The following is a 25,093-nucleotide window of genomic DNA, read 5'->3' as shown; positions in this document are numbered from 1 at the left end:
GAGAAGGGGAAACAAAGGAGGAGGCAACAATGCTTGATAAGAAATGTGCTCATTACCTTGCCCATGTAATTGTAACCCCTCTGTACGGTATTTTCACAATTAAAAAAAAAAAAAAGATGCATTAGAGGTGTGAAATCTGTAAAAATCCAGCACCCTCTGCAGGCGAGGTAGAGTAGGTGCTTTCAGAATTACTGCAGAAGGCAGGGGGCGTGGCTCAAATGGATTCAATCCTCAGTACAGAAAGAAAGTTACCTCGGGAGACGGTAGGGGGCGCTCGGGCACTTCTCGCGAAGGCAGAGCGTTCAGACTACAACTACCAGAAATCATCATTGGGGAACTGCAACGTAACTCGTTTCTCCCTGCGCCGTCCCTCGGTGGGTTGCCCGGGCCGGAGAGGTCCAATCGGAAGACGATCCTAATTCTCGCGAGAGCAAGTGACGCGTCATACCCCAAGGCGCTAAAGAGCGCGGTGCTTTCGGGGTTCCGCTCTCCTCTCCGGGATCGTCTGCCTCCTTCCGGAAGAGGGAAGAAGGCGCAGGTGGATCTTTGGTTCTCGGTCCGGATCCCTGAGAACTTTGAAACCTTCCTGGTCGGGAAAGAGGGCTGCCGGGCCGAGGCCAATGTTTGCAGCATGAAGACGTCAGAGGAGCAGCTGTTGGTTCCCGACAGCCTGTCTTCAGACCCGGGTCCCGATCCAGCGCCTCTCCCTCCCCAGGCTTCCCCGACGGGTAAAAATACAGACCCAGAACGGACGCCACCGCCACCGGATGGGGATGGACAGCCTGGGCTGTCCCCAGATCCCGTGGCTGCCTTAGCCGTGTCTCCAGAGCTGTGGGAGGAGGACGCAGTTTCTCTCCCCGCTCCTCTGGTCGCAGAGTTTAGTACTCTTGATAAGTCGAGCCCTCGAACCGAGGAGCAGGAACTTTCTGAACATGCAAGCCTTCCTGCAGAAGAAACGGACCGGCCAGAGGTGGAGACTGAAGAAGCCATGGAAGATGTAGCTGAGGAACCCACTCCATTCGAGGAGGGAGACACGTAAGTGGCAAGTGGACTCGAATTTGGGAGTGGAAGTGTGACACAGATGCACCAGTCCTCAGCCCCACTTCTCTAGGCCCTTTTTCCCTTTTGCTCTGGAGACCCAGGCTTGTTCCTTCATCTTCTTCCAGCATTTGGAACTACAGCTTCTGCCACCCACCTCGGTTTCTCAGTGGTTCCTGGTCTGAGTTCAGTGCCCAACCTGAGAACTTCTTGAAAGGATGTAAATGGTAAGTAAGGATACTGGAGCAGGGATATAACCATCCTTAGGAGTTTCACTTTAAACTGCCACACTCCTCTGGCCAACATTGGTGAGGCATACCTGTAATCCCAGCACTTAGGAAGCGGAGGCAGGAGGATAAGAAGTTCAAGGGCCAACTTTGGTCACATTATGAGATCCTTTCTCAAAAAAGGAAAACAACCTCCATCCCCCTTATCTGGAGAAGTATTCATCAGAAGTGGACAAAGGAATAATCTCCGTAAAGACTGTGGTTAAGGGATTTGTTTACACCAGTATTGGGAACTTGGGTCTTGACTGTGCTAGGTAAGGGCATACCACTGACCTGCAGCCTCAGCCTTTGTGTGTGTTTACGCCTGTATGTGTGTGTGCACATGCCTGCATGTGTTCGTGCACAAAAGGCTTGAACTCCGTGCCTCTTGTTCTTGTTTAGCTTTTTCCACTCAAGGCTGGCACTCTTGCAGTTGAGCCACACTTCCACTCCAGGCTTTTTCTGGTTTAATTGAAGAGTCTCCAGATTTGTCTGCCCAGGCTGGCTTCTAACTGGGGATCTTCAGAATTTAACTTCCTGAGTAGCTAGGATTAAAGGCATGAGACACCAGTGTCCAGCTTTTTATTTTTTTGGTCCCAGTCCTGGGGTTTGAATTCAGGGCCTTAGGCACTGTTCCTGAGTTTCTTTTGCTCAAGGCTAATGTTCTATCTCTTGAGCCATAGCTCCACTTGTGGCTTTTTGATTGTTTATTGGAGATAAGAGTCTGAAAAATCTTTCCCACCTGAGCTGGCTTTGAACTGTGATCCTCAGATATCAGTCTCTTGAGTAACTAAGATAACAGGTGGAAGTCACCAGCATCCAACCTTATTATTATTATTTTGCCAGTCCTAGGGTTTGAACTCAGAGCCTGGGCTCTGGCCTTGAGCCTCTCTGTGCTCAAGGCCAGTGCTCTACCACTTGAGCCACAATGCCACTTCTAGCTTTTTCTGTTTCTGTGGTACTGAGGAATCAAACCCAAGGCTTCATGCGTGCTAGGCAGGCACTCTACCACAAAGCCACATTCCCGGCTCTTTTACTTTTTAATCTTTCTTTCTTTCCTCCCTTCCTTCCTCCCTTCCTTCCTCCCTTCCTTCCTCCCTCCCTCCCTCCCTCCCTCCCTCCCCCCCCCCCCTCTCTCTCTCTCTCTCTCTCTCTCTCTCTCTCTTTCTTTCTTTCTTTCTTTCTTTCTTTCTTTCTTTCTTTCTGTTGTTGGTCATGGGGCTTGAACTCTGGGCCTGGGCACTGTCCTTCAGCTTTTCAGTTCAAGGCTAGTGCTCTACCACGTGAGCCACAGTGCCACTTCTGGTTTTCCAATAAACCATATTGGAGATAAGAGTCTCTTTTTTTTTTTTGGGGTCCGGTCGTGGGGCCTGAACTCTGGGCCTGGGTGCTGTCCCTCAGCTCTTCAGCTCAAGGCTAGTGCTCTACCACTTGAGCCACAGCACCACTTCCGCCTTTTTTCTTTTTGCTTATGTGGTGCTGAGGAATCAAGCCCAGGGCCTCAGGCATGCAAGGCAAGCACTCTACCACTGAGCCACCTTTCCCAGCCCCGGAGATAAGAGTCTCATGGGCTTTCCTGTTAGGGCTGACTTTGAACTGTGATCCTCAGATCTCAGCCTCCTGAGTAGCTAGGATTACAGGTGTGAGCCACTGGTGCCCACTTCCTAAGACAAGGTCTGGCTAAATTGCTCAGGCCTTGATCTTGTGATTCTCCTGCCCAGCTTCCCAAGTTGAAGGGGTTACAGGCATGCGCCACTGTGCTGGGCACGAGCTTGTTTTATTAAGACTTTGTATCTTCCCTCAAGAATTAGGATCAAGGGCTGGGAAGTTGGCTCAGTGGTAGAGCACTTTCCTTGCATGCATGAGGTCCTGGGTTTGATTCCTCAGCACCACATAAGCAAAAAGAAAAAAGCTGGAAGTGGTGCTGTGACTCAAGTGGTAGAGCACCAGCCTTGAGCAAGCTCCCAGGCCAAGTTCAGGCCCCACAACCAGACCCCCCCCCCCAAAAAAAAAAAAAAAAAGAATTTAGGATCATGTCTACCACAAAGATAGTCCTTGCCTACACTTGGAAGCCATAGGTCTGTATATTTTCAAATTCTTTGCTGTTTTTCTAGGGCCCCCGATGGTTCCTGCATCTTGACCAATAGTGCGGATAACATCCTGCGGATTTACAACCTACCACCGGAGCTGTACCATGAGGGGAAACAGGTGGAATATGCAGAAATGGTAAGAGTAGGAGCTAACCCTGTCCCTTTGTCACATATTGTACATTTAAGTGCTTTGAATAGATGGAAAGAATATAGTCCATAGGTTTTCTCTTCACCAACAGTACTTTTCTTCGCTGTGAATTTCTACATGTAACGTTTCCTGCCCTGGATTCTGAACTTAAAAAAAAAAAGTCTATTCCTTCTATTTAGTCAGAAATGTGCTCTCTGTAGGAAACAAACTGTTGTTTCCTATGGCAGTGTTTATAGGTATTCATTGAGTGACTGCCAACATGACGGTTACTATGGTTGGTGCTGGAATGATAAAGAAATGAACAAGCTGGTCACCTGTGACTTATGCCTGTAAGCCTAGCTACTCAGGAAGCAGAGATCTGGGGATTTCAGTTCAGATCAGCCTGGGCAGAAAGGTTGCTAGACTCCATCTTCAAAATAACCAGCAAAGGCCAGGTGCTGGTGGCTTAGGCCTATAATCCTGACTACTTAGGAGGCTGAGATCTGAGGATTGCCAGATTGGAAACCAGACTTGACAGGAAGGTCCAGGAGTCTCTTTTTTTTTCTTAAATCCTTATTAAACAGAAGGGTTACCATTACATAAGTCAGGCAAAGAATACATTTCCTTTTGGACAAAGAGTACATTTCCTCTTCCCTTTCCTCTCCCAGTTTTTCCCTCTCATCCTACCCACAAGCTGTATAGTTGGAGACTCTTATTTCTAATAAAACAACCCCAAACCAGAAGTGGAACAATGTCTCAAAGTAGTAGAGTTCTAGTCTTGAGCAAAGAAAGTTCATGGAGGGCTGGGAAGGTGGCTCAGTGGTAGAGCGCTTGCCTTGCAAGCATGAGGCCCTGGGTTCGATTCCTCAGCACCACATAAACAGAAAAAGCCGGAAGTGGCGCTGTGGCTCCAGTGGTAGAGCGCTAGCCTTGAGCTGAAGAGCTGAGGGACAGCGCCCAGACCCAGAGTTCAGGCCCCACGACCGGACCAAAAAAAAAAAAAAAAAGTTCATGGACAGCACTTAGGCCCTGAGATCAAGCCCAACGAATGACCCCCCCCCCATAAAAAAAAAACTCCACAAAAAACAACCACATAACAACAACAAAGCCCAGCAAGCTAGTGCTAGTGCCTTACACCTGTAATCCTAGCTACTAAGGAGGTTGAAATCTGAGGATCACAGTTCAAAGCCAGCTCAGGCAGAAAAGTTTAATAATATTCAGAAAAAGCTGTAAGTGATGCTGTGGCTCAAGTAGTAGAGCCCTAGCATTGAGCCTTAGAAGCTCAGGGACAGTGCGCAGGCACTGACTTCAAGCCCTAGAACCAGAAAACAAAACAAAACAGCAACAAGGATGGCTGGAGGCATAGCTCCAGTGGTAGAATCTAGCAAGCATGTTCCAAACAACAGTATTCTCAATAAGTAAATAAAAATTAAATAGAATACTGTGGAGAAAATAAACAGTGGCAAGAGACTAACTAGAAGATTCCATTTTAAATATAGTGGCCAGAGAGGGACCCTCTGAAAAGGAGATCTTTGAGCTAATAAGGGGTAATAATTATCATTCACATGAAAAGTCATGGGAATAGCCTTCTAGGAAGAGGCAATGGTGTTGCAAAGTTCCATATCTAGGAAAAGAGCTTGCTTTTTTGTTTGTTTTTATTTCCCTACTCCTGGGGCTTGAACTAAAGGCCTGGGTGCTGTCCCTGAGCTTCTTTTGCTCAGGGCTAGTGCTGTACCACTAGAGCCACAATACCACTTCTAGCCTTTTCTGTTTATATGATACTGAGCAATCGAACCAAGGGCTTAATGATGCTAGCAAGCAGTCGACCACTGAGTCACATTCCCAGCCCTGGAAAAAGAGCTTTGTGTACAGTGATCCCTCACCTGTTGTGGGAGTTACGAGAGACTCCCCCCAATAGGTAAAAATCCATGAAGTAGCAGTGTATTGTGGTTTACTTATTGCTACTTTGTGGGTTTTCACTTGTGTGGGTTGGGAGGGTCCTCTTAAATATAAGTCCTGCAATAGGTGAGGGGTCACTATTTACATATAAAAAAAATCAAACAGGCAACCTCAATAAGTGAATCACAATCTAGTGAGGGACGACTGTATTTGCAGAACAGCAAGAATACCAGTGTGGAAGAACATGGGGTAAAGATGGACAGGTGACTTGCAGCCACATCCTGTGGAGTCCTGTGGCAAAGTATTTTGGAAGAGTTTGAGAAGCCATGGGAAAGAGGAATGCATCGATTGTCGAGCAAGAGTGAAATCAGGGAGGCATATTAGGAAGCATTATTCACAGGCCAGAAGAAGGATAATGTTGAGTTGCATGAGATAATTTGGGGAGAGACTGAGAAATGTAGATGGATTTGAAGTATATTTTATAAGACTTGAAGATCCATTGCATGTAGAAGTGCAGGGACAGAAGTAATCAAGAGTGATGTTCAGATGTTTGCATCTGAATAGATGGGAGAAGAGTATACACAGGAAGAAACATGAACAGGATATTGGCATAGAAGTTAGGAGGTTTTAAAGATGTTAAATGTGAAATGTCAAGCTAAGAGGAAAGATTAGGGTTGGAAATAAACATGAAAAGTGTTAGAGATATAGATGACATCGCATGTTTTGAGAATAGATTCAGCTTCAATAATGAGTGTAAATGGAGGAAAAGAAGGTACATTCAGAGCCTTGAGTTCACCAGCATCTGGGATTAGGGTACAAGAGAAGTAACAGGTAGATGCTGACAAGAGATGGACTAAGGGGGACTTAGAGAATGACCCAAAGGGTTAGTGACCTGGAGAAGAGCACTTTCAGAGGAATAATGGGGCAGAAGCCATTAGAATGAGTAGAAGAAAAAGTGTGGAGAATTCACTGCTGTGAAAGTAACTTAAGAAATGTGACCAGAGAAAGTTTGGGGCCAAAGGGTTGGTAGATTTTTTTTTTTTTTTTTTTTTTTTTGGTCAGTTGTGGGGCTTGAACTCTGGGCCTGGGCACTGTCCTTGAGCTCTGCAGCTCAAGGCTAACACTCTACCACTTGAGTCACAGCACCACTTCTGGTTTTCTGGTGGTTTATTGGAGATAAGAGGCTCATGGTGTTTCCTGCCCGGCTGGCTTTGAACCATGATCCTCAGATTTCAGCCTCCTGAGTAGCTAGGATTACAGGTATGAGCTACCAGCACCTGGCTGATAGGTGCTTTTATGATGTCAGAAATACCCCAGCAAAGGGTAGAATTGATCTTGTCTTAGTGTGTCTATTTTGTGTTCCCCTAACAGAATATGTGAGGTTGGATAATTCATAAAGTATTTATTTCTCAGTTCCAGAGGCTAGAAAGTTCAAGATATAATACAAGGCTGTACTTTACTGAGATATGACCTAATCTGACAGAAGACCTCACATGGCAAGAGTGCACCAATCTGGGTCCCTTTTCTTCCTTTGTGTGCGTGTGCATGTGTGTGCGCGTGTGTATATGTGTGAGATAGTATTGGGGTTTGAACTCAGAGCCTTGTGTTCTTGCTTAGCATTTTTGCTCAAGGCAGATGCTCTTCTACCTGAGCCACACTTTTACTTCCAGCTTTTGTTTCGTTTGCTGGTCTTGGGGCTTGAACTCAGGGCCTCAGTGTTTTCCCTAAGCTTCTCAGGGTCAAGGCTAGTGATCCACCACTTCTGGCTGTTTCTGAGTAATTTATTTGAGATAAGACTCTCAAAGACTTTCCTGTCCATGATGCCTTTGAACTGTGATCCTCATCTCAGCCTATTTAGTAGCTAGGATTACAGGCATGAACCACCAGGGCTGGGCTCAATTCTAGCTTCTTGCTTGTTAGTTGGAGATAAGAGTCTCAAGGATTTGTCTACCTTGCTTGGCTTCAAACCATGATCATCAGATTTCAGCCTCCTGAGCTAAGATTACAAGTGTGAGCCATTGGCACCCAGTTTTCTTCCTCTACTTATGAAGCATGTAACTCCTCCTTAGAGTCCCATCCTCATGACCTAATCTTACCTTTATTTGCCTTCTAAAAGGCCCATCTTTAAATACCATCAATATATGAATTTGAAATCTAAGTTTTCAACACATGAACTTATTTTTTTTGCTGGTCAGGAGGCTTGAACTCATGGCCTGGGCTCTTTCCCTGAGCCTCTCTGTGCTCAAGGTTCTACCATTTGAACCACAGTGCCACTTCCGGCTTTTTCTGTTTATGTGGTACTGAGGAATCGAACCCAAGGCTTCATGCATGCTAGACAACATTCAACCATTAAGCCACATTCCTAGCCAAGTTTTTCTTTCTTTTCTTTCTTTCCTTCCTTTCTTTCTTTCTTTCTTTCTTTTTTTTGTAGGTCATGGGGCTTGAACTCTAGGCCTGGGAGCTGCCCCTCAGCTCTTCAGCTCAAAGCTAGCACTCTACCATTTGAGCTACAGTGCCACTTCCAGTTTTTTAGTGGTATTGGAGATAGGAGTCTCATACTCTTTCCTGCCTGGGCTGGCTTTGAATTGAGATCCTCAGATCTCAGCCTCCTGAGTAGCTAGGATTACAGGTGTGAGCCACTGGCGCCTGGCTCCTTTCTTCCTTTCTTTCCTTCCTTCCTTTCTTCCTTCCTTCCTTTCTTCCTTCCTTTCTTTCCTTCTTTCTTTCTTCCTTTTTTTTGTCGGTCATGGGGCTTGAACTCTGGGCCTGGGTGCTGTCCCTCAGCTCTTTAGTTCAAAGCTAGCACTCTACCACTTGAGCCATAGTACTACTTCCAGTTTTCTGGTGGTTTATTAGAGATAAGAGTCACGATTTTCCTGCCTGGGTTGGCTTTGAACTGCGATCCTCAGATCTCAGCCTCCTGAGTAGCTAGGATTACAGGTGTGAGCCACTGGTACCCTGGCTTGCTTGCTTGCTTGCTTTTCTTTTCTTTTCTTTCTTTTCTTTTTCTTTTTTTTTTTTTTTTTGCCAGTCCTGGGGCTTGAACTCAGGGCATGGGCACTGTCCCTGAACTTCGTTTGCTCAAAGCTACTAGCACTCTACCACTTGAGCCACAGTGCCACCTCTGGCCTTTTCTGTTTATGTGGTACTGAAGAATCAAACCCAGGGTTTCATGCATGTTAGACAAGCTCTCTACCACTAAGCCACATTCCCAGCACATGAGCTTTTTTTTTTTTGGAGGGGGGGCAGCGAGAACACATTGAAAACATTACCCTGCTATAGGAGGGGATAACAAAGTTCTGAAGTGGCTCAGTGAAGACAGGATTTAGAGTCCATTAGAGATATTAGAATAAGCACAGAACCATTCTTTACAACACAGAAGCATTTGATGGCTAGATTTGGATGTTCCTGTCTTGATCTTGACCTTTGTATTCTCAGTGAAATATAAAGGGAGGTTGACATCTGATAGAAGAGGTTCTCTGGAGGTGCAGAGACAAGACACAAAGTTGAACTGTTGTAACAGGAAAAGTCTGTATCGCTACTCTTTGCTCAGTGCCCACCAGATGTTGGTTGAGCTCTTTTTGCTCAAAGCTCTAGCATGTTGCCACTTTGAGCCACAGTGCCACTTTTGGTTTTCTGATAGTTAATTGGAGATAAAAGAGTCTCATGGACTCTCCTGCATGGGCTGGCTTCAAACTGGGATCCTCAGATCTCAGCCTCCTGAGTAGCTAGGATTACAAGTGTGAGCCAGGTGTACCGGCTAGATTTTGGGCAGGGGGTGAGGGGCTTGAACTCTGGGCCTGGGCACTGTCCTTTAGCTCTTCAGCTCAAGGCAAGCACTCTACCACTTGAGGTACAGCACCACTTCCGGTTTTCTGGTGGTTCATTGGAAATAAGAGTCTCATGGACTATCCTGCCTGGGCTGGCTTTCAACTGTGATCCTCAGATCTCAGCCTTCTGAGTAGCTAGGCATAGGTGTGAGCCTCTGGTGCCTGGTGCAGGATTTTTTTTTTTTTTTTTTTAAGCAGCTTATAAAATAGGTGGTACTAGGGATTGAACCTAGGGCTTCTCCCATGCCAGGCAAGGGTTTTATCAACGAGAATTCAGTTGTACCCCAGACTATTTTTTTTTTTTTCCTCTTGAACTCAGGGCCTGGGCACTGTCCCTGAGCTTCTTTTGCTCAAAGTTAGCACTCTACCACTTGAGCCACAGTGCCACTTCCAGCTTTTTTTTTTTTTTTTCCTGTTTATGTGGTACTGGGGAATCAAATTCAGGGCTTCATGCATGCTAGGAAAGCACTCTACCAGTAGGCCACATTCTTAGCTCCCACCCGCCCTTCTTCTTCTTCTTTTTTTAAATTGTAAAAGTGATATACAGAGGGGTTGCAGTTACATAAGTCAGTTAATTAGTACATTTCTTTCTTTCTTTTTTTTTTCAGGTAAGGGGTAGGTTTATTTAGTAGACCTCCTGGGACCAGGCCAGGTTGGCCCTCCACGCGGTGGGGAAAGGCCTGGGAAAGAGAGCTGGGAGATCTGGGAAAGAGAGAGAAAAGAGCTAGAAAAGAGAGGAAAGAGCTAGAAAAGAGAGCAGGTGGGAAAGAGCAAGCTAGGAAAGAGAAGAGAAGGAAAGAGCTGAGAAAGAGCTAGAAAAGAGCAAAGAGAGAGAGTACATTTCTTTTTGTTTTGTTTTTTTGTGTTTTTTTGGGTCCGGTCGTGGGGCCTGAACTCTGGGCCTGGGCGCTGTCCCTCAGCTCTTCAGCTCAAGGCTAGCGCTCTACCACTTGAGCCACAGTGCCACTTCCAGCTTTTTTTCTTTTTGCTTATGTGGTGCTGAGGAATTGAACCCAGGGCCTCAGGCATGCAAGGCAAGCGCGCTACCACTGAGCCACCTTCCCAGCCCTGAGTACATTTCTTTTTGAATAGTGTCACCCCCTCCCTCATTTTCTCCCAGGATTTTTCTTTCCCAAACCCTCCTCCACAAGTTGTGTAGTTCATTGCAACCTCCTGTCTAAGAATCACTGCTGCATTTGTTCACCCTTTGTCGCACCATTTCTGTGCTTCCCCTTCCCCTCCCCAAATCAGATAAACTTACATACAAGACAAAAAGTATAGAAATCCGCCCTTCTTTTTAAAGACATAGCTGCCCTTGAGCCTGGGCTCAAGTGATCCTACAGGCCTAGTCCTCCTGAATAGTTGGAACAAGGTGTATGCCACTTCTTCTGTTTGTGGCTCAAATAACAAGTGTGAGCTACTGTACCATTTGTTAGTTGAGAGAGAGAGTCTTGTGACCTTTTTTAATGCTCAGGCTGGCATCAAACTGTGATTCTTTGATCTCTGTCTTCCAAGTAGCTAAGATTACATGCTTTACTTTCTTGTACTAGAATATAAGCTTTTCAAGGACAGGAAATTTTGTCTTCTTTTATGCCATCTTTTGTCCTCAGTACCTAAAACAAGTTCTGTTACCTTGAATGTGCTCAACAAAAACAGTAAACCAGCTAGGTACAGTCATCATACTTCAGGTTCCAGCTGAGGATTGCTTGAGCCCAGGAGTTTGAGGCTAGCCTGGACAACACCCCCCACCTCATCACAAGTACAAAAAGCAGAGCTGACGGAGTAGTTCAATGGTAGAGTGGTTGCCTAGTGTGTATCATGGTCACAGTTCAATCCCTGCCTCCCACCCCCAAAAAAGAAAAAAACCAAGCAAGCAATGATCAAAGAACAAAATAGATCCATCTTCCATTCAGCACCTGGGCCTATCATACGTATTTACTTCTTCAGCAATCACATTTTCTTCTGTTTGCCTCTGCCTCCTCATGCAGTTTCGCCTTGGGCTGTCATCATCAAGACAGCCCATCTCAATTTTAGCCTCCAGTTACTATCTACAATCCATCCAGTTCACTTGCTCCATTGCTTCTCCCACTATAATTATTCAGCTTCATCAAAAGCACATTTATAAGCCAGGTGCTAGGGGCTCACAGCTGTCATCCTAGTTACTAGAGGCTGAGATCTGGAGGATTTTAGTTGAAGACCAGTCTAGGCAGAAAAGTTCACTAGACTTCCATTTCCAAAACAATGAGTAGAAAGGCAGTTTAGAGGTGGTACAGTGCAGCTGAGCAGTGTGAAGCCCTGAGTCCAAATCCCAGTCCTGCCAAAAAAAAGAAAAAGAAAAGGAAAGAAACTCATCTTCTTTTCTTGTAAACCCCAACTTGACCATCCTCGTATGTGTGTATGCAACTAACACAAAGACTCCTGTGTTTACCGAACATGAACATCTGCCATGCATTGTTTTAAGTACTTGATTCTCTTTAATTACCACAGCAATGCTATTATAGACACTGAACTTGCTAGGAATGATGTACAACTACACTAACTAGTCTGAGAGAGTGGCTCAAATGGTAGAGTACCTTCCTAGCAATTATGAACCCCGAGTTCAAACCCTAGTATTGCCTAAAAGAGAGAGAGAGAGAAAGAGGGAGGGGAGAGAGAGGGAGAGGAAAGAGGGAAGGGCGAGAGACAGGAAAGAAAGAGAAGAGAAAGCAGTATATATATATATATATATATATATATATATATATATATATATATATATATATATATATATATATATATATATATATATATATATATATATATACTGTTGGCTCACTTCTGTAATCCTAGCTCAGATCCTGTAATCTTCCTCAGATCTCAGGAGGCTGAGATCTGAGAATCACAATTCAAAGCCATTCCAGGCAGGGAAGTCCATGAGACTCTTACCTCCAGAAAACTGGAAGTAGCACTGTGGCTCAAGTGGTAGAGTGCTAGCCTTGAGCTGAAGAGCTGAAGGACAGTGCCCAGGTCCAGAGTTCAAGCCCCATGACTGACAGGTGTTTCAAGGAAGAAGACTGGGAGAGTGAGTTCTAATTTTAAAAAGGATGGTGGAGGAAGACCTCACTATTAAGGTGATAGCTGAAGGAAATAAGGGAATGAACCAAAGTGACACCTGGAAGAAGACTACTGCTCAGAAAGGAGAGTAGGTTCACAGGTCCTGTGGAAGTGTACACCACCAGGATCAATAACAGGAAAATCTGTAGGGAGCAAGATGGGGCACCAGATAGGAAATTGTCAGGGAGTGAAGAAGGTGACATTATGGGTGTAGCTAGGCTGATACGATGAACTGCTAGGGGGCTAAGGTGTGAGGAGGTGAAATATTTGGAAATGATGAGGAGCAAGGTGATCGCTATTCTTGACCTTGAAGTGTATACTGAGGAAGGACCCACTCAACTTGAGTGGGTTGCAGGGAATAGCCAGGACCAAATAAGGCGAGTATGAATGGAGCATCTAAGAAGAAGGGGGCAGAGGTCCTAAGTTAAGGATTTGGGAAGCTAGGAAGAGTTAGGGATTAGGGCAGATTGGTTAGGTCAAGGTGAATTGGGGACATCTTGAGGTGGGGGGTGGATAGAGTTTTGAGGTTTGGTTTGGGTTTTGGCCAGTTCTGGAATTTGAACTCAGGACCTCATGTTCTCACTTGGCTTTTTTTTTTTTTTTTTTTTTGGTCATGGGGCTTGAACTCAGGGCCTGGGCATGTCCCTGAGCTCTTTTGCATGAGGCTGGTGCTCTACCACTTGGAGCCACAGCACCACTTCCAGTTTGTTTGTTTGTTTGTTTTTTGGTTGGTCTTAGGGCTTGAACTCTGGGCTTGGGCGCTGTCCCTGCACTCTTCAGCTCAAGGCAAGCACTCTACTGCTTGAGCCACAGCACCACTTCTGGTTTTCTAGTGGTTTATTGGAGCTAAGAGTCTCACCCACTTTCCTACCCGGGCTGGCTTTGAACCACGATCCTCAGTTCAAGGTGAGCGCTCTACTTCTTGAGCCACAGCGCCACTTCCTGAACCATGATCCTCAGATCTCAGCCTCTTGAGTAGCTAGGATTACAGGTGTGAGCCACCAGCACCCAGCTACCACTTCCAGTTTTTGAGTGGTTAATTAAAGATAAGAGAGTCTCATGGACTTTGCTGCCTGGGATGGCTTCAGATCTCTATCCTCAGATCTTAGCCTCCTTAGTAGCTAGGACTACAGGTGTGAGCCACCTGCTCCCAGCATTGGCTTTCTTACTTATGACTGTCACTCTACCACCTTGAGCTGTGTCTCCAGTTCAGCTTTTGTGTGGTTAAGGGAGATGGTTCCTCACAAACTTTTTTGTCCAAGCTGGCTTCAAACCACTATGTTCCATGTCTCAGCCTCCTCAGTAGCTAGGATTACAAGCATGAGCCACTGGTGCCTGGCTGAATTCTGAATCTTGATGACCTCTTTAGAAAGGTATCTCTTATGAGTGGTATGGTCCTAAACACTTACCTAACATGCATTTCTTAGACTGGAGGCTGCATGTGTGTGGATCTGTGGGAAGGCTTATCACATTGGAATCTTTGGCTCCCATACAGAAGTTGGTGGTATCTCAGGCCCAGGGACTATGATGCAGCAATACTGAGAGGGGACAGGAACAGAGAGGTCATTTTCCATAGGGATGGTTAAAATAGAAGTTGATGATGTAGGAGGGTAATAAGTATTTTGGAGAAACTAGAATGTTAATAAAGGAAATTATCATTACCTATCACCACACTCCAGAGCTAAATCCTTACAATTTTTTTTCTTTCCAAAGCTCTGTCCAAGTATTAAAGCTTTTTATGTGCTTGTAATCCTGTAGGAGATATATTTGCCTCCTGCTTTTTTTTTTCTTTTGAACAATTATATCCAAATGTTTTTCATGGTGGTCTAGTCTTCGTAGTTGTTGTGTTTAATGATGCATGATATTACATTGAGTGCTTTTGATAGTTTTTTTTTTTAACCTTTTCTCCCATTTGGACATTTGAATGTTTCCAGGATTGTTAATATCATAAATTATTCTTCAGACAGTAGAAATGGTGGTATATGCCTGTAATCCTGGCCCTTGGGAGGCTGAGGCAGGGGGTTTAAGTGTTTGATGTTTGCTGAATTACTTGGTAAGATCATATCTCAAAACAAAAGTAAAAAAATTCTTTATGTATTTTTTTCTTTATGTATTTTGAAAGACATTCCTTCCCCCTCCCTCCCCACTCTCCTGGGGGGATGGTTCAAATGATGGAAGAGCATGATTTCTGAGTTCAAATCCCAGTTCAGCAAAAAAAAAAAAGAAAAAGAAAAAGAAAAAAATTCTATACAATGTAGTGTGACAACTGTTTGCTTGGGCTTTCCATTGCATTAGGAATTGTAAGTAACCTAGAGATGACTTAAAGGGTATTACTCAAGGAATTTGGGCATCTGTGGATTCTGGTATCTGGGTTAGGGTGGGGGATCCTAGAACCATTACCCCTTGATATTGAGATGACTACTTGATTTTTTTTTGGTGGGGGGGTCCGGTCGTGGGGCCTGAACTCTGGGCCTGGGCACTGTCCCTCAGCTCTTCAGCTCAAGGCTAGCGCTCTACCACTTGAGCCACAGTGCCACTTCCGGTTTTTTTCTTTTTGCTTATGTGGTGCTGAGGAATCGAACCCAGGGCCTCAGGCATGCAAAGCAAGCGCTCTACCACTGAGCCAACTTCCCAGCCCCTGAGATGACTACTTGTGTGTGAACTAGATCCTAGATCCTCTTACCAGCATACTTTCCCAATCCTCTTCTCCCTTTTGTCTTTCTTTTTTTTGGGGGAGGGGGCAGTTCTGGGTCTTGAACTCAGGGTCTAGACATTGTCCTTGAGCATCTTTTTGCTTGAGGTTACTGCTCTACCACTTGAACCACAGCTGGTTCCACTCCTGGTTTTCTGGTGGTTAATTGGAGTTAAGAGTCTCACAGACTTTCTTGCCTGGGCTGGCTTTAAACTTTGATCCTCAGATCTCAGTCTTCTGAGTACCTAGGATAATATGCACCGGCCCCCAGATGCATTTTTTTTTTTAATTGGTCGTGGGCCTGAACTCTGGGCTTGGGCGCTGTCCCTCAGCTCTTCAGCTCAAAGCTAGCGCTCTACCACTTGAGCCAAGGTGCCACTTCCGGCTTTTTCTGCTTATGTGGTACTGAGGAATCGAACCCAGGGCCTCGTGTATGCAAGGCCATCACTGGAGACACCTTTTCAGCCCAAGATCCATTTTGTCTTTTCATAGAGCTTTCTGGAACACTTCTTCACCTTCTTCCCTAAATCCTTACACTACTGTATGGCTCTTGTTGCCCACTAGCCCCCTCCAGGGTAGAATTTATGTCCTCTGTGCCCATTGTATCTCAAGTATGAGCCAAGAAGTCTTTCATCTCTGCAAAATCTGAACAATCCTGTGTGTGTGTGTGTGTGTGTATACTAGACCTTCAACTCAAGACCAGACAGAACAATCCTGTGTGTGCGTGTGCATGTGCGTGTGTGTGTGTGTGTGTGTGTGTGTGTGTGTGTACACGTACCAGACCTTCAACTCAAGACCAGAATGCTGTCCCTTAGTTTTTTTTTGCTCAAGGCTGGTGCTCTACCAATTGAACTACAGCTCTACTTCAGGTGTGGAGATAGGAGTCTCATGGACTTTCCTGTCTGGGCTGGCTTCGAACTGAAATCCTCATATTTCAGCTTTCTAAGTAGCTAGGATTACAGCTGTGAGCCTCTCACTCATTATATAGTCAAGGTTAGCCTCAAAATTTAAGATCCTCAAGCCTCTACTTCCTGAGCACTGGGATTATGGGCTTGCACTATCAAGCCAGCTGCAAAATCTTTTCCTTCAAGGATTTTGCTATCTAATTCTCTCATCGAGGATGTTGGCACCTCTTAGCCTGTGTTTCCCTAGTCTTACCATTTATATAGCCTCAGGTCTTCATGCCAGAGCTTGAATCTCATTCTTTAAGCTTCTGTTTCCTAATCCCCTGTATCCAATTAATTACTAAATCTCATTAAGTCTACTTAATCTTTCTAATCCACCTACTTCTTTCTGCTCCACGGCTTTAATTCAAGGTCCCAATATTTTGGACCTAATGTTACTGAAATGGGTTTCTGTTTCCCTTTGCTCATGAAAACATTCACTGACTGCTGATTGATGCAGTAGATATTCGGGAGACATGAGTCTCCTTTGTCATATAGGGATGCTGTAGGATATGGGCATGGAGAACTGTGGAAACTTTGAGCAGGGGCACCTTGCTTATCATTCCAAGGCCCTGAGACAGAAGCATCTAAAAGCCTGGACTGGTGAGGATTCAGTGCAGAGAAATTAAGAAGGACAGGAAGAAAGAATATTGCAGACCTAGAGACCAGTATGTGCAAAGGCCTGGGGTTCAGAGTTCCAGATTACTAAGATCTTGAACCTCCTCACGTAGCTGCAAAGTGGAGAGTGGATGAGCTGAGCTGGTTGGATTGTGGAGTGCAGAGAGGCCCAGAGAACACAATGTTGAAATGCTCACAAGAAGGCAATGGCTTGTAGTGAGATTTCTTTTTTTTTTTTTTTTTTTTGTCGGCCGTGGGGCTTGAACTCTGGGCCTGGGTGCTGTCCCTCAGCTCTTCAGCTCAAGGCGAGCACTCTACCACTTGAGCTACAGCGTCACTTCCGGTTTTCTGGTGGGTTATTGGAGATAGGAGTCTCATGGTCTCTCCTGCCCGGGTTGGCTTTGAACCGCTATCCTCAGATCTCAGCCTCCTGAGTAGGTAGGATTACAGGCGTGAGCCACCAGCGCCCATCCTGCAGTGAGATTTTGTAGGAGGGGGAATGATGGAAAGAGGGCAGACTCCGAAGGAAACCGGAAGAGGAATTGACAGATTGGGATTGGGTTGGGCCAGGAGTAGAGAGTAGAGTAGTGGTAGTGAAGGTTTGGGGTACACATTCTAAACTTGGAAATGTGTGTGGGGCCAGGAGGAGCAGCAGAAGTTGGATCTGTTATTAAAAAAAAAAAAAATTGAGTCTGAGGTGCCTCAGGGTTGTGTAAGTGGAGCTACCAGATTTTTTTTTTTTTTTTGGTCCGGTCGTGGGGCCTGAACTCTGGGCCTGAGCGCTGTCCCGCAGCTCTTCAGCTCAAGCTTAGCACTCTACCACTTGAGCCAGAGCGCCACTTCCGGCTTTTTTCTTTTTTTGCTTATGTGGTGCTGAGGAATCGAACCCAGGGCCTTGAGCATGCAAGGCAAGCGCTCTACCACTGAGCCACCTTCCCAGCCCAGGAACTACCAGATTTTGAGTGACAAGATGGACACTGAAGTTATGGCTGGGTGACATCACCCTGAAATAGCCAATGAAGATGAAGTTTTAGAAATCAATAAGGATAAGACAGTTTAATAGAAAAATGGGCAAAAATTAGGAAGGTGTATATGTAAATGGCAAGTAAATCCAAAGAAAACCATGAAACCTTCACTTGATAGTATAAGGGAAATGGCTCATTTATGCCATAACAAAATACTGTTTTACAGCCTTCAGACTGAGAAGGATTTGAACTCTGGCAGTGGGCTGGGAGTGTAGCTTAGAGGTAGAGCACTTGCTTTGCATGCACACAAGATCCACTGAAAAAAGAGAACAACAAAAAGTCTTGGCAGGGCTGGGAATGTGGCTTAGTGGAAGAGTGCTTGCCTAGCATGCATAAAGCCCTGGGTTCGATGCCTCAGTACCACATAAATAGAAAAAGCCAGAAGTAGCACTGTGGCTCAAGTGGTAGAGTGCTAGCCTTGAGCAAAAGAAGCTCAAGGACAGTGCCCAGGCCCTGAGTTGAAGCCCCAGGACTGGCAAAAAAAAAAAAAAAAAAAAAAAAGGTCTTGGCAATACCCAAGAGGAGAAGGAACACCAGGCACTTTTTTTTTTCTTTTGCTGCCACTGGTTGGGTAAAATTTAGAAACAAATTTGACATCAAGAATGTGAAAGTGCACAAGCTGGATAATAATAAAATGATGGATAACTCAGCAGGAGAGGGCTAGATCTGCCTAGGTATATTCAAGAGCAGAGTTCTGTGCAGCCATGCAATGCATGAATTAGAGCAAAATGTGTCATGTTGTGTGATTAAGTCTCACCACAGTCACAAAGAGATGCATACAATGTGGTTCTATTAATTTTAAACATAAAGTCAAGCAATATAAGGCTATATATATTTTGTTGGCCATGGGGCTTGAACTTAGGGCCTGAGCTTTTTTTTTTTTTTTTGGTCGTGGGGCCTGAACTCTGGGCCTGGACGCTGTCCCTCAGCTCTTCAGCTCAAGGCTAGCACTCTACCACTTGAGCCACAGCGCCACTTTCATTTTTTTTTCTTTTTTGTTTATGTGGTGCTGAGGAATAGAACCCAGGGCCTCAGGCATGCAAGGCAAGTGCTCTACCACTGAGCCACCTTCCCAGCCCATGAGCTTCTTCTTTTTTTTTTTTTTTTGCACAAGGCTACGGAGCTCTACCATTTTGAGGCATAGCTCCACTGCTGGTTTTTGGGTGGCTAATTAGAGATAAGAGACTCACAGACTTTCTTGCCAAGGCTGGCTTGGAACCTTAACCTTCAGATCTCAGCCTCCTGAGTGGCTATGATTGCAGGTGTGAGCTACTAGCACCCGGCTATATTCTGTTGTGTTCTGTTTGAATATATTCCTAAAGAAATATATGTGAATTATAAACTCAGGATAGTGTTTATCTCTTTTGTTCTTTTTTAGTACTTGGGATTGAACCTAGGGCTTTAGATACTAAACAAGTACTGTATTACTTGAGGTGTACTCTTTGTTCTTTGGTATGTATACACATAAAAACACATCTGTACTAGCATGTATTTATTTGTTGTAAAAGGGCAATTTATTGTGACATTTCCATACATGTACTGTGGTTATATATTTGGTTATCCAAGAGTGGCTCATTACTAACTTCACCTAGGTTGGACTTGAACAATCAGTTCTCCTGCCTCCACTTCCTGAGTAGCTGGGATTATAGGCATGTACTACCACACCCAGCTGTGAAAAGTTTTTTTTTTTTTGTCGGTCGTGGGACTTGAACTCTGGGCCTGGGCGCTGTCCCTCAGCTCTTCAGCTCAAGGCGAGCGCTCTACCACTTGAGCTACAGCGCCACTTCCGGTTTTCTGGTGGTTTATTGGAGATAGGAGTCTCACGGTCTCTCCAGCCAGGGCTGGCTTTGAACCGCGATCCTCAGATCTCAGCCTCCTGAGTAGCTAGGATTACAGGCATGAGCCACCAGCGCCCGGCCCAGCTGTGAAAAGTTTTGTGTGTATATGTGTGTGCTAGTCCTGAGGCTGAGATTCTGAGATATCAGCCTCCTTAGTAGCTAGGATTACAGGCAAGAGTCACTGGCCCCCAGCAAAAAGGTTTTATTTATTTATTTATTTTTGCCAGTCCTGTGGCTTGAATTTGGGACCTGGACACTGTCCCTAAGCTTTTTTTTTGCTCATGGCTAACGCTCTACCACTTGAGCCACAACGCCATTTACAGCTTTTTCTGCTTATATGGTACTGAGGAATCAAACCCAGGGCTTCATGCATGTTAGGCAAGCACTCTACCACTAAAGCCACATTTCCAGCCCTGCAAAAAGATTTTTCCTAAAGCTGGATGGAAAGGTCAGAGAGTTTTTGTGATTGTCTATCTTGTGGTGCTGGAGATTGAACCCAGCACACGTGTTCTACCACTGAGCTATGCCCCAGCCCTAATAATTATTCTAAAGGATTTACAAAATATTAAAACTAGGAGCTTTAGTATTTGTATTATTGGTTGGTTCTTTGCCTCCAAGTAGGAGTAGTCTTTGTTTCTTCCTTGTTACTTTTATAAAAAGAAAAGTTCATGAATCTATATATAGCTTTTGGTGGCCTAAGTCTGACATAAGAGGCTGAGTCAATGTTGGAACATTGAGATAATGATCCTAACTACTTAGGAATCTGACGTCTGGAAGATCTTGGTTTGAAGCTAGCTCGAGCAGAAAAGTCCAGGAGACTCCACCTCTAAGTAACCAGTAGAATGAGAACATAGCTCAAGTGGTAGAACACCAGCCTTGAGCAAACATACAAGATGAGACTTTTTTTGGGGGGGGGAGGTGGGTGCTAATAAGGGAGGGTTGGGCTAACTAGAAGAATGAAAAAAGTTGAATTAAGTAGAAATAGATTATTTGCAACTATGAAAGTTGATCAATGAAAATGTGCTGAAATTGTCTTGGAATTTCAGTGACAAAGGGAGTGAGAATACATTGTAAATATGTGGAAAGGTGACAATGGAAACTCATCATCATCATTGTCATCATTCTGTTCTTTATATACACCCTATCTGCCTTCTCCTACCTGGTCAATTTCCCCCTCTGCCAAAAATCTAGGTCATGAGCCTCTGATGTTTTTCCTCTGCTAGTGACACTGACATTCTCATACTTTTGTCTAGGCCCCTGTCCTTCGAATGATGGAGGGAGATACCATCTATGATTACTGCTGGTATTCTCTGATGTCCTCAGCCCAGCCAGACACCTCCTAGTAAGTAATGTCCTTTGCTGTCACCCTCTCTTTCCCCAGTCTCCCCCCCCCCCCCCGCCTTTTTTGTGGGTCATGGCTTGAACTTGGGTCCTGGCACTGACTCTGAGCTCTTTTGCTTAAGGCTAGCATCTACCACTTTAAGCCATTAGTGCCACTTCTAGTATTCTGGTGGTTAATTGGAGATAAGAACTTTCCTGTCAAGGGCTGGGAAGGTGGCTTAGTGGTAGAGTGCTTGCCTCACGTGCATGAGGCCCTGGGTTCAATTCCTCAGCACCACACAAACAGAAAAAACCAGAAGTGGTGCTGTTACTCAAGTGGTAGAGTACTAGCCTTGAGCTGAAGAGCTGAGGGACAGCGCCCAGGCCTAGAGTTCAAGCCCCATGACTGACAAAAAAAGAAAAAGAAAAAGAACTTTCCTGTCTGGGCTGGCTTTGAACCACGATCCTCAGATCTCAGCCTCCTGAGTAGTTAGGATTACAGGCCACTGGCGCCCGGCCTCTTGCCCCAATTTTGATAGGACTTCTTTTGAGACTTGGGCTGCCAGGGATATTGGGAGGAGAAAGGGGATCATTGTGCCCTTCTGATGGGGAGAGGGCTGGTCAGTTGGCTTCCTCCCCTTCCTTTGACAGCACCAGGACCTCAGTGTCCATGTTTCTCTCAGTGTGGCCAGCAGCAGTCGGGAGAACCCAATCCATATCTGGGATGCATTCACTGGAGAGCTCCGCGCTTCCTTTCGCGCCTACAACCACCTGGTACCCACCTCCCCATCTAGCCTGGCACTGTTCCTAGACCTGCCCTCCTCCTTTGAGGAGAGCGGAGGCTTTGCAAGACCCATTTCCAGGCCTTTCCTGCCCTTAGGATGAGCTGACAGCAGCCCATTCACTCTGCTTCTCCCCGGATGGCTCCCACCTCTTCTGTGGCTTCAACAGAACCGTGCGGATTTTCTCCACGTCCAGGCCTGGTCGAGACTGTGAGGTGCGGGCCACGTTTGGTGAGCATCCGTGCCTCCAAGGGAGGAGGAACTGGAATATCGGCCACAAGGGACCTCCTGAGAGCCAGGAGACACCCTGAGGTTCTGCTTCATCCTCAGTAGACCTGGGAGGTTATACCTAGCTGTAGAGGGGAAAAAAGCAGGAACAACATTTTCCCAGGGTCAGCTGTCCCTGTGCTCTTGAGCTCAAGGTGAGCACTTTACTGCTTGAGCCATAGCACCACTTCCAGTTTTCTGGTGGTTCATTGGAGATAAGAGTTTCATGGACTTTCCTGCCCAGTCTGGCTTTGAACTGTGATCCTCAGATCTCAGTCTCCTGAGTAGCTAGGATTACAGGTGTGAGCCACCGGTGCCTGGCCCACCAGGATCTTTTGTTAGGCAAGCACCCTTTTTTGTTGTTGTTGTTGTTGGTTGTGGAGCTTGAACTCAGGGCCTGGGTGCTGTCCCTGAGCTCTTTCACTCAAGGCTAACGTTCTACCACTTTGAGCTACAGAGCCACTTCTGGTTTTCTGAGGGTTAATTGGAGATCAAAGTCTTACAGACTGGGGCTGGGAATGTGGCTTAGTGGTAGAGTGCTCGCCTAGCATGCATGAAGCCCTGGGTTGGATTCCTCAGTACCATATCAACAGAAAAAGCCAGAAGTGGAGCTGTGGCTCAAGTGGTAGAGTGCTAGCCTTGAGCACAGAGAGGCTCAGGGACAGTGCCCAGGCCCTGAGCTCAAGCCCCAGGACTGACAAAAAAAAAAAATCTCACAGACTTTCCTGCCTGGGTTGGCTTCAAACAACGATCCTCAGATCTCAGCCTCCTGAGTAGCTAGGATTACAACTATGAGCTACCAGCATGCAACAGGCAAGCACTCTTATCACTGCACTCTGCCACTCCTGTTAGAACATTTGAGATGAAGCTGAGTCCATTCTCTATAGGTCTTCAGCTCTCTATCCCTACCAGGAAAACCTGGAATTTGAGAGTGAAGGAGACGTTGGGTATTTGGGTCCTTTGGGGACTCTGAAGGGTCCAGGAACATGAAAGATCTCATCATGTATGTGGAAACAGGGTGGGATGTTGAGTCCCAGAATGTTGGTGCTGAGGTAGGGGACAGAGGTCTTTAGTTAGATAACAGAGGCCATCATCTGCTCCTTGTTCCTTCCTTAGCAAAAAAGCAAGGCCAGAGTGGCATCATCTCCTGCATAGCCTTCAGCCCAGCCCAGCCCCTTTATGCCTGTGGCTCCTACAGTTGCTCTCTGGGCCTGTATGCCCGGGAGGATGGCACCCCTCTAGCCTTGTTCGGAGGGCACCAAGGAGGCATCACTCACCTCTGCTTTCACCCTGATGGCAACCGCTTCTTCTCGGGAGCCCGAAAGGTGAGGATCACATGCTGAGAGCCCAACTCAGATGGGTGAACTGTAGGGCAGGAGTGGGAATGTAGTCTGCAATATGAATGCCAGGCTTGGGGGTCGTAGGGGTATTGAGGTCTTGGGCGGGGGAAGAGGGGGAGGGAGACACAGCCGCTCCAGGTCCTTGTGTTTGTGTCTTCAGGATGCTGAGCTGCTTTGCTGGGATCTCCGGCAGCCTGGCCACCCGCTGTGGTCTTTGAATAGGGAGGTAACCACCAATCAGCGGATCTACTTCGATCTGGACCCGTGAGTGGCTGTTACCCCTTCTGGCCTAAGACCCTGCTGCCCCCAAGAATGTCAGAGCCCACTGCAGAGTCCCAGCCCCTGGACATGAGGGATTTCTGTCCTCAAGGTGATGCCTGTCAATCTACAAGTTGTCTCTTTCCCAGGAGCGGGCAGTTCCTAGTGAGCGGCGGTACCAATGGGGTCGTCTCCGTTTGGGACATCAGTGGGTCCTGTGATAATGGGAAGCCAGAGCCCGTGCTGAGTTTTGTGCCCCAGCAAGACTGTACCAACGGAGTGAGGTCCTCAGTTAACTTCTAGAGCTTGGGGTGGGGGCTGGAAGATGCACATTCTGGGGAGCAAGCATCCTAGCTGATAGACTTGGCCTGTCTCTCCCTCCAGCCTGCACCCTAGCCTGCCGCTGCTGGCCACTGCTTCCGGTCAACGTGTGTTTCCTGAGCCTACCGCCAGTGAGGATGAAGGGGAGCAGGAACCGGACCTTCCCCTGCTCTCCCTGCGCCATAGTCACCTTGAATGTCAGCTGCAGCTCTGGTGGTGTGGGAGAGGGCCAGATCCCAGCTGCCCTGATGATGACCAGGGCCAGAAGGAACCAGGAGGGACAGAAGGCAGTGGGGATGAGCTTATATAAAAAGGTTTTATGTGATACTTGAGTCTTTTTGTCTGTTTAGGGAGGCAAATGATGGTTGGGGGCAGGGTAGGAGGCTAGTGGGGGTCCCTTGTCCAGCTGTGGTGGGGACTGGCATATTGTTCTTGAAACCAGGGGTTGAGAGGTGGGACCAGGCAGGAACCAATGGGATGGCCCAGATTGGTGTGAAGTCAAGTGAGTGGGGGTGGGGCCTCATGCCATTGACTAGCTGGTTGCTAGGCAACTAGGTAAACTGAAGGGGGGGGAAACCTGTTTGAAATCTCACTTCCAAGGTGGGCAGCAGGGGTCAGGGTGAGCAGGGCTGAGCAAGGGTGGTATGAGCTCTGTGTCAGACTGTTGGGTGTGACAGTGTGAGACTGTGCAGGCAGTGACAGACAAGACAACGCTTACTCCACATTATTTACCATCATCCAGCAGCAGAGGGACCATTATTTAGCTCTGGGGAAGGGGTGTGGGATACTCTCCCCTTGCCTCCCCTGGAACCCCTCCTCTCCTTCCCCTCCCGCCCCAGACAGGCAACCCAGTAGCCACAGTGAAGGACACACAGGAAAGAGTAAAGGTGCCAAAAAATAGAGTGATCTGTCTCCTGTTAGATGCAGGACCAGGGCAAGAGGCTTACTCATTCATTCCACAGCTGGTGCTGGTCTTCCTTCTCCATTTGTCTGCTTTTCCCTCGCCCCACACACCTTGCCAAGAACCATGAAGGGGGACTTTGAAGAGCTGCTGTCAGCAGGAGATGTGATGGGGACCTCACAATCAAAGGGAAGGGAAAAGCCTGTGGAGGTTTGAGCTGGAAGGAGAGGAATGTCGCCCCTGCTGGGAGGTGCTGAAAGCCTGTGTTCTTAGACCCCAAAAAGGCCACTCCTCCCTTCCCCTAGGATAATTGGAAACAGCCCTTCCGGCAGAGTGCGGCTTTAGGGTTGTAGGTACCCTGTTCTCGCAACAAGCACTTAAGAAAGGCCCAAGTTCACTCCTTGGTCTGCCTTTCAGGTGACACCCGCTTATCAAATAAAGCGT

The 25,093-nt window shown here is 46.4% G+C and overlaps 1 protein-coding gene across 1 annotated transcript; it reads left to right on the top strand.

Annotated features, from left to right (window-relative positions):
* The first annotated feature begins 447 nt into the window (after nucleotides 1-447).
* Wrap53 (WD repeat containing antisense to TP53) lies at nucleotides 448-24,122 on the top strand. The gene is made up of 10 exons (XM_070001490.1): nucleotides 448-1,035; nucleotides 1,167-1,265; nucleotides 3,419-3,530; nucleotides 20,714-20,802; nucleotides 21,464-21,554; nucleotides 21,661-21,793; nucleotides 22,946-23,154; nucleotides 23,330-23,433; nucleotides 23,577-23,711; nucleotides 23,812-24,122. Exons 1-10 carry the CDS (start codon nucleotides 632-634, stop codon nucleotides 24,056-24,058), a joined length of 1,623 nt encoding a protein of 540 aa, XP_069857591.1. The 5' UTR covers nucleotides 448-631; the 3' UTR covers nucleotides 24,059-24,122.
* The last annotated feature ends 971 nt before the right edge of the window (nucleotides 24,123-25,093 follow it).

Source organism: Dipodomys merriami, unplaced genomic scaffold (assembly GCF_024711535.1).
Source record: "Dipodomys merriami isolate MVZ:Mamm:240054 unplaced genomic scaffold, mDipMer1.0.p SCAF_59, whole genome shotgun sequence".
Taxonomy (NCBI): Eukaryota; Metazoa; Chordata; class Mammalia; order Rodentia; family Heteromyidae; genus Dipodomys; species Dipodomys merriami.
The sequence above is the reverse complement of the archived record's forward strand: the minus strand, read 5'-3'. Positions and strand labels throughout refer to the sequence as shown.